This window comes from Delphinapterus leucas, chromosome 1 (genome assembly GCF_059928025.1).
Source record: "Delphinapterus leucas isolate spDelLeu-1000000601 "Yukka" chromosome 1, BTC_Dleu_Yukka2, whole genome shotgun sequence".
Lineage (NCBI taxonomy): Eukaryota > Metazoa > Chordata > Mammalia > Artiodactyla > Monodontidae > Delphinapterus > Delphinapterus leucas.
This window is the reverse complement of record NC_143129.1, coordinates 137,746,545-137,761,103: the sequence shown is the minus strand read 5'-3', so window position 1 is coordinate 137,761,103 and position 14,559 is coordinate 137,746,545. Positions and strand designations below refer to the sequence as shown.

Genomic DNA, 14,559 nt, shown 5'->3' with positions numbered 1-14,559 from the left:
TGTTTCTTTTTTGTTTTATTCACTAGTTTGTTGTATTTTTTAGATTCCACATATAAGTGATATCATATAGTATTTGTCTTTCTCTTTCTGACTTATAAGGGGGATTCTTTTGATAAAAGATTCATATTGCTAAAATAACATCTTTTCAGTGAGACCATGCTTAAAATTGCAACCCTCTTTCACTGAGCAACCCCTATCCCCCTTCCTTGCAGAATGTTTTTTACCATAGTACTGTCACCATCTGACATATTAAATGTTTTACTTATTTAGTTTAGTATAAATAAGTCTTCTCTCTGGAAGGGGCCTGCCTGTAGTAGATACCCATGACTATTTATTGAACTAATGAAGAAGAATGAATGAGTATATCGTGTGCTCACTGTCATCTGGGTTTACTCTTTAGGCATGATGATTCCAAAGGACGTTCAAGGTCCTGGCTTGCTTGTTGAACTTCCTGCTGTGGCTCAAACAAGGGAGCAAGAAGACTTGCCTCTATACCAGCTCCCCAGGGCTCTAGCTGTTTCCAAGGCCTCGGCATACATAGGAATGTTGTCTTCTAGACATGCCACTGATGCATGGTATGATATTATTTCTCTTTGTTTTCGTATTATAAAATAGCTTTCTTTTTGCTTCTATTAAAAAAATAAAAAAACATTGTAAAGCAATTATACTCCAATAAAGATGTTTAAAAAAAAACAAAAAAACCCGAAAACAACCGGGCATGATTATGGTGGAACATTTGGAAAATGCAAGGAAATATTATGAATAAAACCCACCATACAAAACAATTACAGTGAGAATTTCACATACTTAAAATTGTACCATATATTTAATTTCTTTTATATATATACAATTTTGTATTCTTGCAGTTGTCTGCAAAATAGGTTATGGGAGTATTTACTTAGAGAATGGAAGGTTGATTAAGAATTTAACAACTCAAGCAAGAAGTACTCGAGGACAAATTAGGGAGGGACTGGACTTAAGAGTTAGAGCAGCTGTAGGAATTGGTGACTGATAACATGCTGGGAGTGAGAAGGAGTAGGAGGACGACCTGTGTGTCTGAATGGGGCAACTAGATGGATAGTGGGACCATTAATTCTTTGGCATAAGATTATAAGAGCATGAACAGGTTGAAGAGGAAAATGATGAGTTCTGTTTGGGACATGTTGAGGGTTCAGGTATCCATAGGACAGTAAAGTGAAATGGAGTTAATTAAATACATGACCCTGGGGACTAGTGTTGAGGTCTATCCTGATATGGATAATTGGGAACAAGATCAATTGTAGGTGAAACTCCTGGATTTGAATAGTCATCCAGGGGAGGCTCAAGTGATAAAAGAACAGGGCCAAAATTGGAGTCCTGCAAAGCAGCAATATTAAGGGCATGAACTGAGGAAGAAAATAATGAAGTGGAATGAACAAAAGGTAGAAGGAAATTGATGAACTAGAGGTTGATATAGAAACCAAGGGAAGAGAGCATTTTAACAAAAGGATCATTGCAGACTATTGTTACATGCTACGGAGAGGTCAAGGTAGATAAAATGGAAGCGTTTTTGTGGGGCTTGATCACATGGTTGCCCTTGGTAAGCTTAGAACAGTTTCATTAGAGTGGAAATCAGGGAGTAGTGAGTTGAGAATTGAACAAGTCAGATATTGGACAAAGTAAGAGCAGACTAGTGTTTTGAGGAACCTGATCATGAAAAGAGGCAGAAAGAACACATGTTACCTGGACAAGTGAAGGGCACTGTGGAACTGGGACAAGGGGGCAGATATATATATATATACATCTACATATGCATCTATATATGCATCTACATATATATATATACACATACACACACACACATGCACACACACATAGATTGTGAAAGATCCAGAAAAGGAATATGTAGATGCTAGAAAGTGGGTGATTAAGTGTAGTCCCTGGAGAGGGTGGAGGGAGAGGAGGACACTGCACACCTAGAGAGATTAACTTCTAATAGTTTGATAGGAGGAAGCTCAGCTCCTCCATGGACACAGGTGCCAGGAATGAAAGGAAGGTACAAATGCAGTACTATTAGTACCTTGAGGACTGGAATCCAAGGAGGTTCTTGTCCAATGACCTTGATTTTTTTTTTCTGTCATTTAGGAGAAAGGTTATTTACTCAGAATGGTGGGGTGCTAGTCAAGTGGGCCATAAAAGGAGAGGTGTGAGAGTAGAGATTAGCTTTAGAAACAAGGGTAGGAGAGTAATGGCCTAGTGGTGGGAAGGAATTTAGAAAAATATTGACTCCGTTTTCCCAGCTTGGCAGGGAGTGAGAGAGTGAGTGTCACCCACTCAAGTGTGGCATCCATGGCAGAGAAGCGGAAGCTGTTGAGAGAACAGAGGAGGTTGAGAGAACACTGAGGGAAGAAGTTAGCATGTGGGGTGGCTTCTTTATAATTCAAGGAGATTCCTTGGAGTGTGACAGGTAGTTTGGCTGGGGGGGGGGCCTTGGGGGGGTATGGGAACAGAAGCACCTCTGAAAGAAACACCAGAACCGTGTAGCACTGTGAGTACAGGACAGGAGAGGCGAACGAAGGAGTTGGAGGTGTTGCAAAGCATAACAGAGATGAGAAAGGGGTGGGATTAATTGGCCTTATTGCTTTATTTATTTATTTATTTTTATTGGAGTATAGTTCACTTACAATGTTGTGTTAGTTTCAGGTGTACAACAGGTGAGTCAGTTATACATATATAGATATATATCATCCTAAGTGAAGTAAGTCAGACAGAGAAAGACAAATACCATAGGATATCACTTACTTGTGGAATCTAATTTCAAAAATGATACAAATGAACTTATTTACAAAACAGAAACAGACTCACAGATCTTGAAATCAAACTTATGGTTACCAAAGGGGAAACGTGGGGGGCAGTGATAAATTGGGAGACTGGGATTAACATATGCATAGAATAGATAACTAATAGGGACCTACTGTATAGCTCAGGAAACTCTACTCAATGTTCTGTAATAACCTATACGGGAAAAGAATCTTAATGCTTTTATTGAAACCTTAGTCCAAGAAAGATTTTGTGTTCTATGAAGTGTCTCAGACTTATATCCCTTCTCTGTTCAGTGACCTGTGGCCTTTGCCTAGAGTTTTAGATAGAACCTTAGTAAAAAGTTGTCTGGCTTCTGTGTAGCTCATCTCTGAGTGGAAAGGGAAGACCCATAGGCCCAACTAGTTGGAGGAATCTGGTGGCTTTTCACTCAGCAGACCTGGACCAGGGTATAGAGGGGAGGAGCTGACAGGCCCAGGGTCCTCGTGCGAGGGATCTAAGCAGCTCCCAGAGGAACGGAACGCAGTGTCAAACAGCCAGGGTTTGTTTTTTAATACTTTTTTTTTTTAAATTAAGGGTACTTATTTTTGGCTGTGTTGGATCTTCGTTTGTGTGCGAGGCCTTTCTCTAGTTGTGGCAAGTGGGGGCCACTCTTCATCGCGGTGCGCGGGCCTCTCACTATCGCGGCCTCTCTTGTTGCGGAGCACAGGCTCCAGACGCGCAGGCTCAGTAGTAGTGTCTTACGGGCCTAGTTGCTCCGCGGCATGTGGATCTTCCCAGGCCAGGGCTCGAACCCATGTGCCCTGCATTAGCAGGCAGATTCTCAACCACTGCGCCACCAGGGAAGCCCCAGGGGTTTTTTTTTTTTGTGGTATGCGGGCTTCCCACCGCAGCGGCCTCTCCCGCTGCGCAGCACAGGCCCCGGACGCGCAGGCCCAGCGGCCACGGCCCACGGGCCCAGCCGCTCTGCGGCACGTGGGATCCTTCCGGACCGGGGCACGAACCCGCGTCCCCTGCATCGGCAGGCGGACTCTCAACCACTGCGCCACCAGGGAAGACCGGGAAGCCCCTAGGGTTTGTTTTTTTAAGAGAAAGGCTTGGCAGTGGAAGTGTTGGAGGCGTTAGGAACATGTTTCCACTTTTTTATGTGATCAAATTACTTTTCAAACGAGACACTTTTATTTTTTAAATTTCTCTTGTGCTGAGTGTTAATAATTGAATCTGGCCAAAGAATTCAGAAATGAGGCTGCTTTTCAGGCTATAGAACTGTAACTGTAGATTGGAAAAGATTTAAACAAATTTCCAAGCCCACCCCCTCCTTCCTTCTGCAGAACGTGAAACATTCTATCAGTTGTGTCTTACTCAATTCTCCCAGCTTCAGAGAGAGCAGATAACACTTTACTCCTGAAGTGAGTACTTTGACAGGCTGTTTTCTTGTGCTGGCGCAGACATTTAAGGGCTCCAGCCTAATCTTTGTCTTGGGAGATCAGTCTTGCATTTGAATGCTGTTTTTTTGGCTTGCTGTCATAGATTTAGGATATATTTAAATCTCAGCAGGCTTCAGAAGAGTTCCTGTAAATCATACTCCCCATTTTAATCTTTCAGGGTATGCCCCATGGAGTTAGGTTCATAGGTGAATATTTATTGCTACTCAGGAGACTTCCTGAGTAATGCATAGATTCTTTTCAGAAGATAGTCTTTCAGATCATCAGGGTGTCATCTAGTGCTAAATGCTATATGTTCTTTTACAGTTTCTTCTTTGCATTAATTTTTGTGTAGGACCCAGCAGAGTTGTTCAGTGTGCACTGTGCTTTTGCATCAAGACAATTTCTCCTTACCTTTGGAGGCAGGACTGATGTTAAGAGGTTAGATGCACCCTGAAACTGGGGATCTCTAGGAAGGGAGGACGATGGGTAGACAGAGCATGATAACTCTGAAAGGGATCTAAGTGATCTTGTTCTGAGTATCCTTCTTTCTTCATAATGTCACTTGAGATCAAGTTTTCAGAATTCACCTTGTTTTAGTCTTTTTCTAACTCACTTCTGTCATCACCTGCTGCCTGAAGACATGGGTGTGCCCATCAGTGGGGGGCATGGCATTTCTCAGACTAATAGGAGATTTGCAGTATAGATATATTTTGGTGCTGTTCAAATATGCTCTTTTTTATTTATGACTTCGTGAGCCTGAGAGGGTTTCCCTTGTGTCTGTATTTCCTCACTCGTAAAGTAGGTAGTTCTAAGGTTCAGTTAGAGTGAGTATAAAGGGCTTCGTATAATGCCTTGAACATAGTAAATGTTTAATGAAAGGCGGCTGGCAGTGATGCTGGATGACAGTGATAGGATCATGGGCCCTGAGGTGTATCTAGGGTATTCATTGTTGCTGAGTTTATTAAAACACTCAAGGAGATTGTAGAGGGTTTTTTTTTTTTTTTTAAAGAAATAAAATAGAATCAAGTCACAGTAAGTAAAACAAGGAAGGTGTCAGAGGCTAAAGCCTGGTAGGATGATGAACTTGAGGTGAAAGGTGAAAAAAAAATTCTAAATTGAAAAAAAAAATCATGTTGTAGTTATAATACAATGCAAATGAAAAGAAATACTTTCAGGTATTGGATACTTTGTTTTGAATAGTGGGAGGTGAAATAGGAGGCGGAGCGTCATAGCTGGGGAAAGGATTAAGTGAGTTAATGTGATATTTTAAGTCCCCAGCACTGCCTGGCATTTAGTGCCTTCTAAGTAAACGGTGAGTATCTAATAGTTTTACCTTTGAGTTCTACTGCCAAAAACTATGTGTAAATTCAGAATACTGGTAGAAGACTGAGAGTAAGGGAGAGAATAAATGTGTTCATTTGAGAGAGGACTACTCTGGAATGTTTGAGTTGGGAGTAAAAAGGGGAAGTTTCCAAGGAGTTTGTGGTCTCATGTATGTGACACTTTCCTGTTTTAACCATGCTGTTGCATGCTGTTGCAGACGCCAGTCACTGCAGGTGAAGATGAATGTGAGAAATTAGGACAAGAGGCACATAGGAATATTACATTAATACCTATGAAAATATAATTAGATATTTGATTGCTAACCCAGGCTCTACAGGTCAGAAGAGAAAAGGGAGAGACCTAAGGAAGTAACTTACCCTTTATGGCTTAAACTTCTATTTCTTTTTTTAATTTTTTATTTATTTTATTTATTTATTTTTGGCTGCGTTGGGTCTTCGCTGCTGTGCGCGGGCTTTCTCCAGTTGTGGCGAGCGGGGGCCACTCTTCACTGCGGCGCACAGGCTTCTCCCTGCGGTGGCTTCTCTTGTAGCGGAGCACAGGCTCCAGGCTCAAGAGCTTCAGTAGTTGCAGCTTGTGGGCTCCAGAATGCAGGCTCAGCAGTTGTGGCACACAGGCTTAGTTGCTCCGTGGCATGTGGGATCTTCCTGGACCAGGGCTTGAACCCATGTCCCCTGCATTGGCAGGCAGATTCCCAATCACTGCGCCACCAGGGAAGCCCTAAACTTCTATTTCTTAACAAATGTCTTAAATGCAATTTTACAGGACAATTTTTAAAATTTTGATAAATGTATACATTCATGTTACCAACACCCCAATCAAGATATTGAACATTTCCATCCACCCAGAAAGTTCCCCCTTGCCCCGACTTCTAATACTGTAAATTATTTTTTCTGTTCTAGAACTCATGTAAATGTTATCATGCAGTAGGTACTTTTTTGTATATGGCTTCTTTTACTGAGCACCATGTCTGTGTCATTTTAAACTTTCATGTACAAGAATGCCTAATTTTTTATGTATGCTGGTATCAGGTAATAATTTGCTTTGTAATTTCAAAGTCATAGTGTAACATTTGTATAACTAGCCCTACTAGTTTGGAAGACACTATTGCCTATTCTGCCTGGTTCCAAATGCTCACATTCCCTGTGGTGTGTCACAGAAAATTGCCATATAGAATCTATATTTTAAGAGGAAAAAGAAATCTTGAGATAGGTACAACCATAACCCTTCCTGCTTACATCATTTTGGGGTGCCAAGTTTGCTTGACCCTCATATGGTTTAGTGTATAGAAGTTTCACATGAAAAAAATGTATATTCTTGCCATCATTTTGAAATTGTTAAACTGGGCATAGTTCAGAAAGCAAACCTGATGCCTTTATGGGAGATGGAGCCACATTCGTGCTCTGGGTGGGATCACCTCTGCAGGAGAACAGTACATTTTCTCATAAAGGCAAAATGCTTGTAGGTTTTGCCTCTTTACTTTGTATTTACTTTTAAAGTTGCACTTGTTCACCTACCAGTGTTTACGAAATCCTATATTTGGGATGCTTTTTCTACAATAAAATATTATCATTTGTGGAAAAATAAAGGAAAGGTCACCTTGGCCATCTAGATTCATCTGATTTTTGTATGATGTTGAAAATTTTATTCTCAAAGACATTGTATATTATGATGAAGTCTTACTATTAATATCCACTTGTTCATTAATGGGGCACTCCATCTTTCCTCCCAAATCTGTAATGAATTATAATTTTGGGCATTTGTTATAAAGGACTGAACTAAAAATAAAAAGCATTGTTTCTATTAGATGGTTAATTCCTTTAGGGAAAAAGTGGTTATAAAACTCTGGTTAAATGCAAAAGTTCAGTTATTTTAAGATTTGAGATTCTAACTGATTGAGCTATTGACCATGTCTAATCAAAGTGCAAATTATAAAATTAGAGGTTAGAATTCTCTTGTGAAAGATTCAAGTACATTTGTGCAAATTTACACCTTAATATGTGCAGTAAAAGTATTTTACTTTCTCAGTTAAATTTTACTTTGGGTTGAAAGGTATATGTATTTATCAGTGTAAAGTGACTACATTATTTTGTATAGTTGCTTGTCTCCTGTGACTGTATTTCTAAAACTAATCACACTATGATTTTGAAAGTTTTATCCTTCTTTAGGTATGAAGTAATGTAAACAAAATATGTGTTTATCAATTTCCTGAAAAAGGATAATATGCTTAGAAAAAGTCTCTTCTAACAGAATAAATCCTTTTGTCGTACATTTTCTTAAAGAAAGCTAAAATTGTCCATATTTTAGACAAAATTTTTCCCCCTTTGCTTAATATTGTATGTGAAAGCCAGAAGTTTAGGATATTTTTTATTTAATTTTTTTAATAGAAAAGCATATAGCCCATACTAGTGTTAAAGCTTGGTTTCCATTCTATTTTAGGTAATTTTAAATTTAAGAATTTAATTCTTATAATGATATTATACATGTGCCATAATAAAAATACTTACTTTATTTTTCTTAATACCTATCATGAACTCTTTTTGCTCACAAACTGTTGACACCAAATGTATGAGTTTTTTCCTCCACCCAACAACTAATTCTCTGATTCTCTGGACACTGTGTACCCTGAAATTCATTTCAATTCTGACATAACTACCTGGAGTTAGTGCAGTCCCCACAGGTGAAGGACTCAGTCCCGTAAGACTGCCCCAACTTCAGATGCCAGTCACAAATTCCAGGTTGCCAACTCTACTTCTGACCAACTGGCTATAAATTGAGGGTTCCCATAACACCTTCCTAAGGTTTGATAATTTGCTAGGATGGCTCACAGAGCTCAGGAAAGTGCTTCACTATTACTGGTTTATTACAAAGGGTGCAACTCTGGAATAGCCAAGTGGAAGAGATGCATAAGCCAGGGAAGGGGGTGTGTGGGATGCAAGAGCTTCCATGCTCTCTTGGGTCACATCACCCTCCCAGCACTTTAATGTGTCCTCCAACCTGCAGGCTCTCTCAACCCTGTTGTTTGGAGGGGCTGGGGTGGTGGGGTGGGGGGTGGTTTATGGCGGCTCCATTATGCAGGCATGATTGATTACATCATTGGCCATTGGTGACTGAGCTCCATCTCTAGCCCCTTTCCCCTTCCCAGAGGTGGGGGTAGGGCTGAAAGTTCTAACTCTAATCACACAACTGCTTCTCTGGCAATCAACCCCCATCCTGAAACTGTCTGTAGTCCTACCTAGAGACACCTTATTAACATCAACTCAGGTACGGTTGAGAGGGGCTTGTTATGAATAACAAAAAATGCTCCTGTCACCCCTGTCGTTTGGAAAACTCCAAGGGTTTTAGAAGCTCTGTGGCAGGAACCAGGGACAAGGACCAAATATTTATTTCATATTATCACACCTGTCACAATTAGGGTACAGGAAAATGGAAAATGGAGAGGAGGAAGGTTTCAGTGTTGGTTTGGTTTTTAGCTTTCAATCTTACTTCAATTAATATCTACTTAAAGGAGAATATTAAAATACAGCAGAGCATGAAGATATTCCTTGCATTAATGTCTATATTCCATATAAACAAGACATAATCTAAGTGCATTATATTTTGGGATAGCAGACAAATTACATCAATACCATGGACTATTAAGATGCTATTAAATAAGAAATGATGAAGATTATGATAATCTTGGGGAAAATTTTGATTTAAATTCAAGTGAAAAAATTGTTAAGGAAATACATATTGGTTGAGCCTCAGTTAAATGCCAGTCATATCTCATTTAATCCTTGTTACTATTATAAGATAATCAAAATATGAAAGTTTATGCTACGATTACAATTATCCAATGAACATATATGCATACGTGCCAAGAATAATAATGTGATATGATAAAGTGAAGACTTCACTTAAATTGGTGGAATCGTGTGTATCATTTAGCGATGGCATTTAGCTGCTTATAAACTGAATCCCCTGCCCCCATCTCCCCACACACACTTTTAGTGTGGCTTAACTCAACTAGGGCTTAGTTTTTTTCATGTAAAAAAGTCCTGAAGAAGTCCTGTCAGGGTCTTAGACATCTTCTTTCTGCTCTGCTGTCGTCAACGTATTGCTTTAGTCCTCATGGTTTCTTCATGATTTTAAGATGGATACTTAACCACCAATAATCACCTCTGCCTTCTAGGCAAGAAGAAGGGGAAGAGCATAGAGTAAAAGGCTCCTGTCAGCTGATTCTCCCTCCATTTAGTGAGTTTTCCTGGAAATCTCATCTGGGGACTTTTGCTTCCTTGTTGCTGATCAGAGCTATGGCACACAGTTACCATTAGCTGAAGGGAAGTCCAGAAAATTTATTTTTTTAAAGCTGGGCACAGTGCCACCTGGAATAAAGGGGGGTTATGTTGTTGGGTAAGGAATATGGGGAGAGAAGACATTAGATAAGTAACTGGCAAGTATCTGCCAAGTTGTTTTTCCTTGAATTCTATGATGCTTTTAATCATAAAAAAATAGACTGGCTAAGGCAAGAGGGCTGTCTGCAGTGGGTGAGATGTCAGTGATCCCTAATGATCTCAATTCCTTAACTGATTTTTAGATTGTCCAAATTTTTGCACTTTCTCCTTTTCACACAGCCTTAAACCATTATATCCTAGAAAGTTGTAGAGTGGCAAGTAGCTGGAGTTTTATGCTTTTTATAGGACTTATTTGAGAGTTCAGAGGAGAATGGAGCATTGAAACTTCATGCTGAAAGAAAGATTTGGATACTGTGGAGAGATTGTGTAGTACATCTGAGCCTTCTCTGAGCCTCATAGGGAAAATATAGTAATATGACCTGTTGTGCTTACTTCACAGGGTTTTTGTGAAAATGAAATGGAAGAGGTAGTCCCTACATTTTTGTGTAGAGTAATACAACTGACAGTATCACATAAGTCATTTCATTTGGTGGTCCAAAGGCACATACCTATTTTGTGGTACAGGTTAGACTGGAGCTTAGAAATCCTGACTTCTCTTCCAGATAATAGATGGTAGTGTCTCTACCCTATTAGATAACATTACTTTTATAACTACTCTGTAATTCAGCATTTTACAGTATCCCGCTAGGCAGTTCCATATTAACGTAACTGATGGGTGAAAGTATGGTGGTGGTAGGTGGGAGAATCTCATTGTTTAAGAAATCTCTGTAAACTGAAAAGTGCTGTGTAACTACACAAAATATTTATGGAATACAGATGACAGGGAAGTTATTTAGGGTTAGAGAGACAGAAAAATCTAGAAAGAACGATCATGTTTACTGACTGTTTAATCATTTCAGCAGTTTGTGTAAGTTTATACTAGATTGTTAGCTGGTCAATCACACCAAATTTTAAAAAATATATTTTATAATATTTAAATGCTGTTATAGAAACAAATGTGAAATCATACAAATTCAAACACAGATTTTTAGAAAATAACATCTAGAGTGTCACCAATAAAAGTGTTTATAATCAATGATTTTCTGGTGCTGGGTAGATATTTGTTAAGTTGAATGCTAAAGCAGTATATCTTTGTATGGATAGTTAATTATTGATGTAAATTTTTTTTTTTTTTTTTTTGCGGTACACGGGCCTCTCACTGCTGTGGCCTCTCCCGTTGCGGAGCACAGGCTCCGGATGCGCAGGCTCAGCGGCCATGGCTCACGGGCCCAGCCGCTCCGCGGCATGGGGGATATTACCGGACCGGGGCACGAACCTGTGTCCCCTGCATTGGCAGGTGGACTCCCAACCACCGCGCCACCAGGGAAGCCCTGATGTAAATATTTTTAAAGCTTAGAAATTATGAACAATTTAACTACATATAGATTGTGTAATGTAAAACTTTTCAAGAACCTTTAATAATAAGAAGTGTGTTGTAAGTTATATGTGTGTGTGTTTTTTCCTTTCTTTCTCCTCAGTGAATTACCTGAGAGAGAAGAAGGTGAAGGAGAAGAAACTCCAAACTTCAGCCACTGGGGACCACCAAGAATGTATGTTGATGACATTATTGGCTTTCTCAATAGGACAATGCAATTAGTTGCTCTTTTCTTTAACTTCATAGTGTCATTCAGTCATTCTCTAATGATTGCCATAGTTCACACGTACGCTGGCCTAAATTTTAGTTTCATTTTGTCTTATCTAGAGGTTTTTAGCCAGCAAAATGACCGAAACCAATATTAGGAAAATCTTTGTCGTACTCTTTCAGAGAAAGCAACTTACAAATGTCCATCTGTGATGGATTAAGTATACTTTCTCATTGTATCACTAAGCAAAGCAGGTAGGCCTGCCTTGAATGCAGTAAAGAAGCTCTTTTTTTCAAACAACAATAGTTAAGGCTTCTATCACATAGCACCCTCCTCCTCTTGTGTTAGTCCAAGTTTATGCCTCGTTTGCACTAACAGAGTGTGTTGGGCCCATGCTCCCTTGGATACTCTCATGGTTTTAGGTAGTCACCAGGGCTGCACTTTATTAAGGTTATAAAAGTCTTCCTTTAGCTGCTGTCTCTATCTTCATGCATTATGAATTCCACCATGCCACCCAAATTGTTCTTTTCTTGCACTTTTGAGTTTTGTCTTAAAAACTCTTAGGAGCTGTTTTCTGAGTTACTTTTTGGAATTAATTATTGGCCATGTCTGTGCAGTTTGAACAAAATTCATAATATTTTGAGGGGCAAGTTTTATTCTATACTTCATGACAATGATGTGGATGTAGGAAGAAGAGAAGACCTTTCCAGCCTTTGGAACTATTAAATCTGTCCTCCACGTAGAGAACCACAGGTTAAAACGGGTGACTGGAAACAGCAGTATGGGCAGTGAGCCTGTCAGTGGCAAGTTTATTTTTTTCTGAAGGTTTCTGCTTTTTGCCAAAATGATACATGTAACATTCTTGATTTTTTTTTCCACCCATTAGTTATTTCCTTAATTCATTCTTTGCTAATGTTATGATATAGATGAAAGGGACTCATCACAGAAAATATATGGTGGTGGGAGATGAGAACATTAAGTCCTTGCTAAATCTCTCAATATTAAGAGTTGTATTTGTTGTTTTGGAAATCTTTTTCAGAATTTACACTTTCACATATGCCATGAATTATTGATAGAACCTTATAATTTTGGAGCTAGGTATAACTTCTATAACATTTGTGAAAATATATTTATATAGAATATGAGTCACAAGGATATGGTACACATAAAACACAGTGACAGTATAATAGATTACCTTCTTCATGAGTGAATTTTGTTTTTTTGTTTTTACAGTGTTGAGATTTTTAGAGAACCAGATGTATCTCTTGGTATCAGTATTGTTGGTGGACAAACTGTTATAAAACGCCTGAAGAATGGAGAGGAGCTTAAAGGTATATTTATCAAACAAGTTTTGGAAGACAGTCCAGCAGGAAAAACAAATGCTCTTAAAACTGGAGATAAAATACTTGAGGTAAATAGTGTTAAAATTTTGTTTTTGTTTGAAATGTACTGTAAGACAGTAAAATGATCATTTAACCGGAAGTCCTTCCTTTATGTGTTGGGGTATATGTGTGTACAATTGGTGTATTTTATTCAGATGCTTTAGTTTGCATGTTTGCACAATTTAATGAGATTCTAAAGCTGAGCTGATAGCATATAAAATGATAAAGCAAAAAGCCTCAGCTGACTGAAAAAACACAATTTGACAGAATGAGGCAGATGGTGGACATCATGCTTCTCCCACAGTCTTTAACAAACTCTGAATTGTATATGTCAGTGGGATAGCCGTGCTGTCCTCCCAGAGTTGACCCTGAAAGTGGAAGACTGTATTGGGGGAGAGGTGACTCCATCCCTTATACATGGCTGGCTTTGCAGAGTGGAGTTTTAAGGGCACATCAAGGCACTAAGAGGTCTGAATCTGATACATTTCTTTGCATTAGGTTTATTGGATGACATCATATTGAATATTTTAAATCCCAGAATCTGCTTGGTGATTCATGCTTTATGATGCTAAACATCAGCTGTGGTGTTTTAGCTCTGAAAGAATGAAAAGAGCTCTGGAGATCATGGGTTAAAGTCTAGATTGTCCTGTTTGTTTTTTCCTTGTTCTTGGACAAATTATGAAACCTATTTTATTTTCAGTTTCCAAATAAAATGGAAATGAGATTTCAAAATCCATAGAATCATTGTGAGGATTAAATCAAAGAATTGCATAAAACTACTCTGTGTATACAAACTTGAGGTTATATTTATGTTTGTGAAATTTAAAAAAAAATTTTAAACATACTAGGGATATGGCAATGAAGCAAATGACCAAAAATCCCTTCCCTTATGGCGTTTATATGACAGCGGGGTAGATAGGCAATGCACAAAATAAGTAATATATAGAATGTTAGATTGTTATAAGTAACTATGGAGAAAAATAACAGGGAGGAGGACAAGGAATGATATGTGGTGACGGCAGTAGTTGCAATGAATAGATTTGTTATGGAAGATGATATTGGGACAAATATAAGAAATGAGAGACTGAGCAATATGGACACATGGAGGAAGAGGGCTCCAGACAGAGTGAACTGAAGTGTGAAAGCTCTGAGGTGGGAGCTTGCCTGGATGTGTTGAAGGAACAGAAAGAAATCCAGCGCTGCTAATATAGGTAGAGTGAACAAAAGAGAGGGTGAAAGAGAAAAGGTCTGAGAGGTAATGGGAAGCCACATCATGTAGAGATTAGAAGGTTGTCTACTCTGAACGGATGAGAGGCCATTAGAGAATTCTGAACGCGTACATTTTTGAAAAGGATTATTCTGGCTTCTGGGGCAGGTGTGGTTTCTTTTACTTAGCATTTGCATGGTACATTGTTTTTTTTTTCTTTCCTTCTTTTTCACCCTTATTTGTGATTTTGTTTTAGTTGTATTTTAAGCAAATAATAACTGGATACTGCCTTTTAAAAATCTAAATTGATAATCTTCATCTAATAAATAAGAATCATTTATTTTTTATTTTGATTACTGATACATTTGAACTTAGAACAAAATA

The 14,559-nt window shown here is 38.7% G+C and overlaps 1 protein-coding gene across 24 annotated transcripts in view; it reads left to right on the top strand.

The window, feature by feature from the left end:
- Positions 1 to 14,559, top strand: part of PATJ (PATJ crumbs cell polarity complex component) — a 353,800-nt gene that overhangs the window by 125,341 nt on the left and 213,900 nt on the right. For all 24 annotated transcript variants that reach the window (XM_022575833.2, XM_089921641.1, XM_089921673.1 and 21 more), the window contains 3 exons: positions 401 to 575; positions 11,482 to 11,553; positions 12,820 to 12,997. In XM_022575833.2, the coding sequence (XP_022431541.2) occupies positions 401 to 575; positions 11,482 to 11,553; positions 12,820 to 12,997 (425 nt within the window). The remainder of the gene's footprint in view (positions 1 to 400; positions 576 to 11,481; positions 11,554 to 12,819; positions 12,998 to 14,559) is intronic.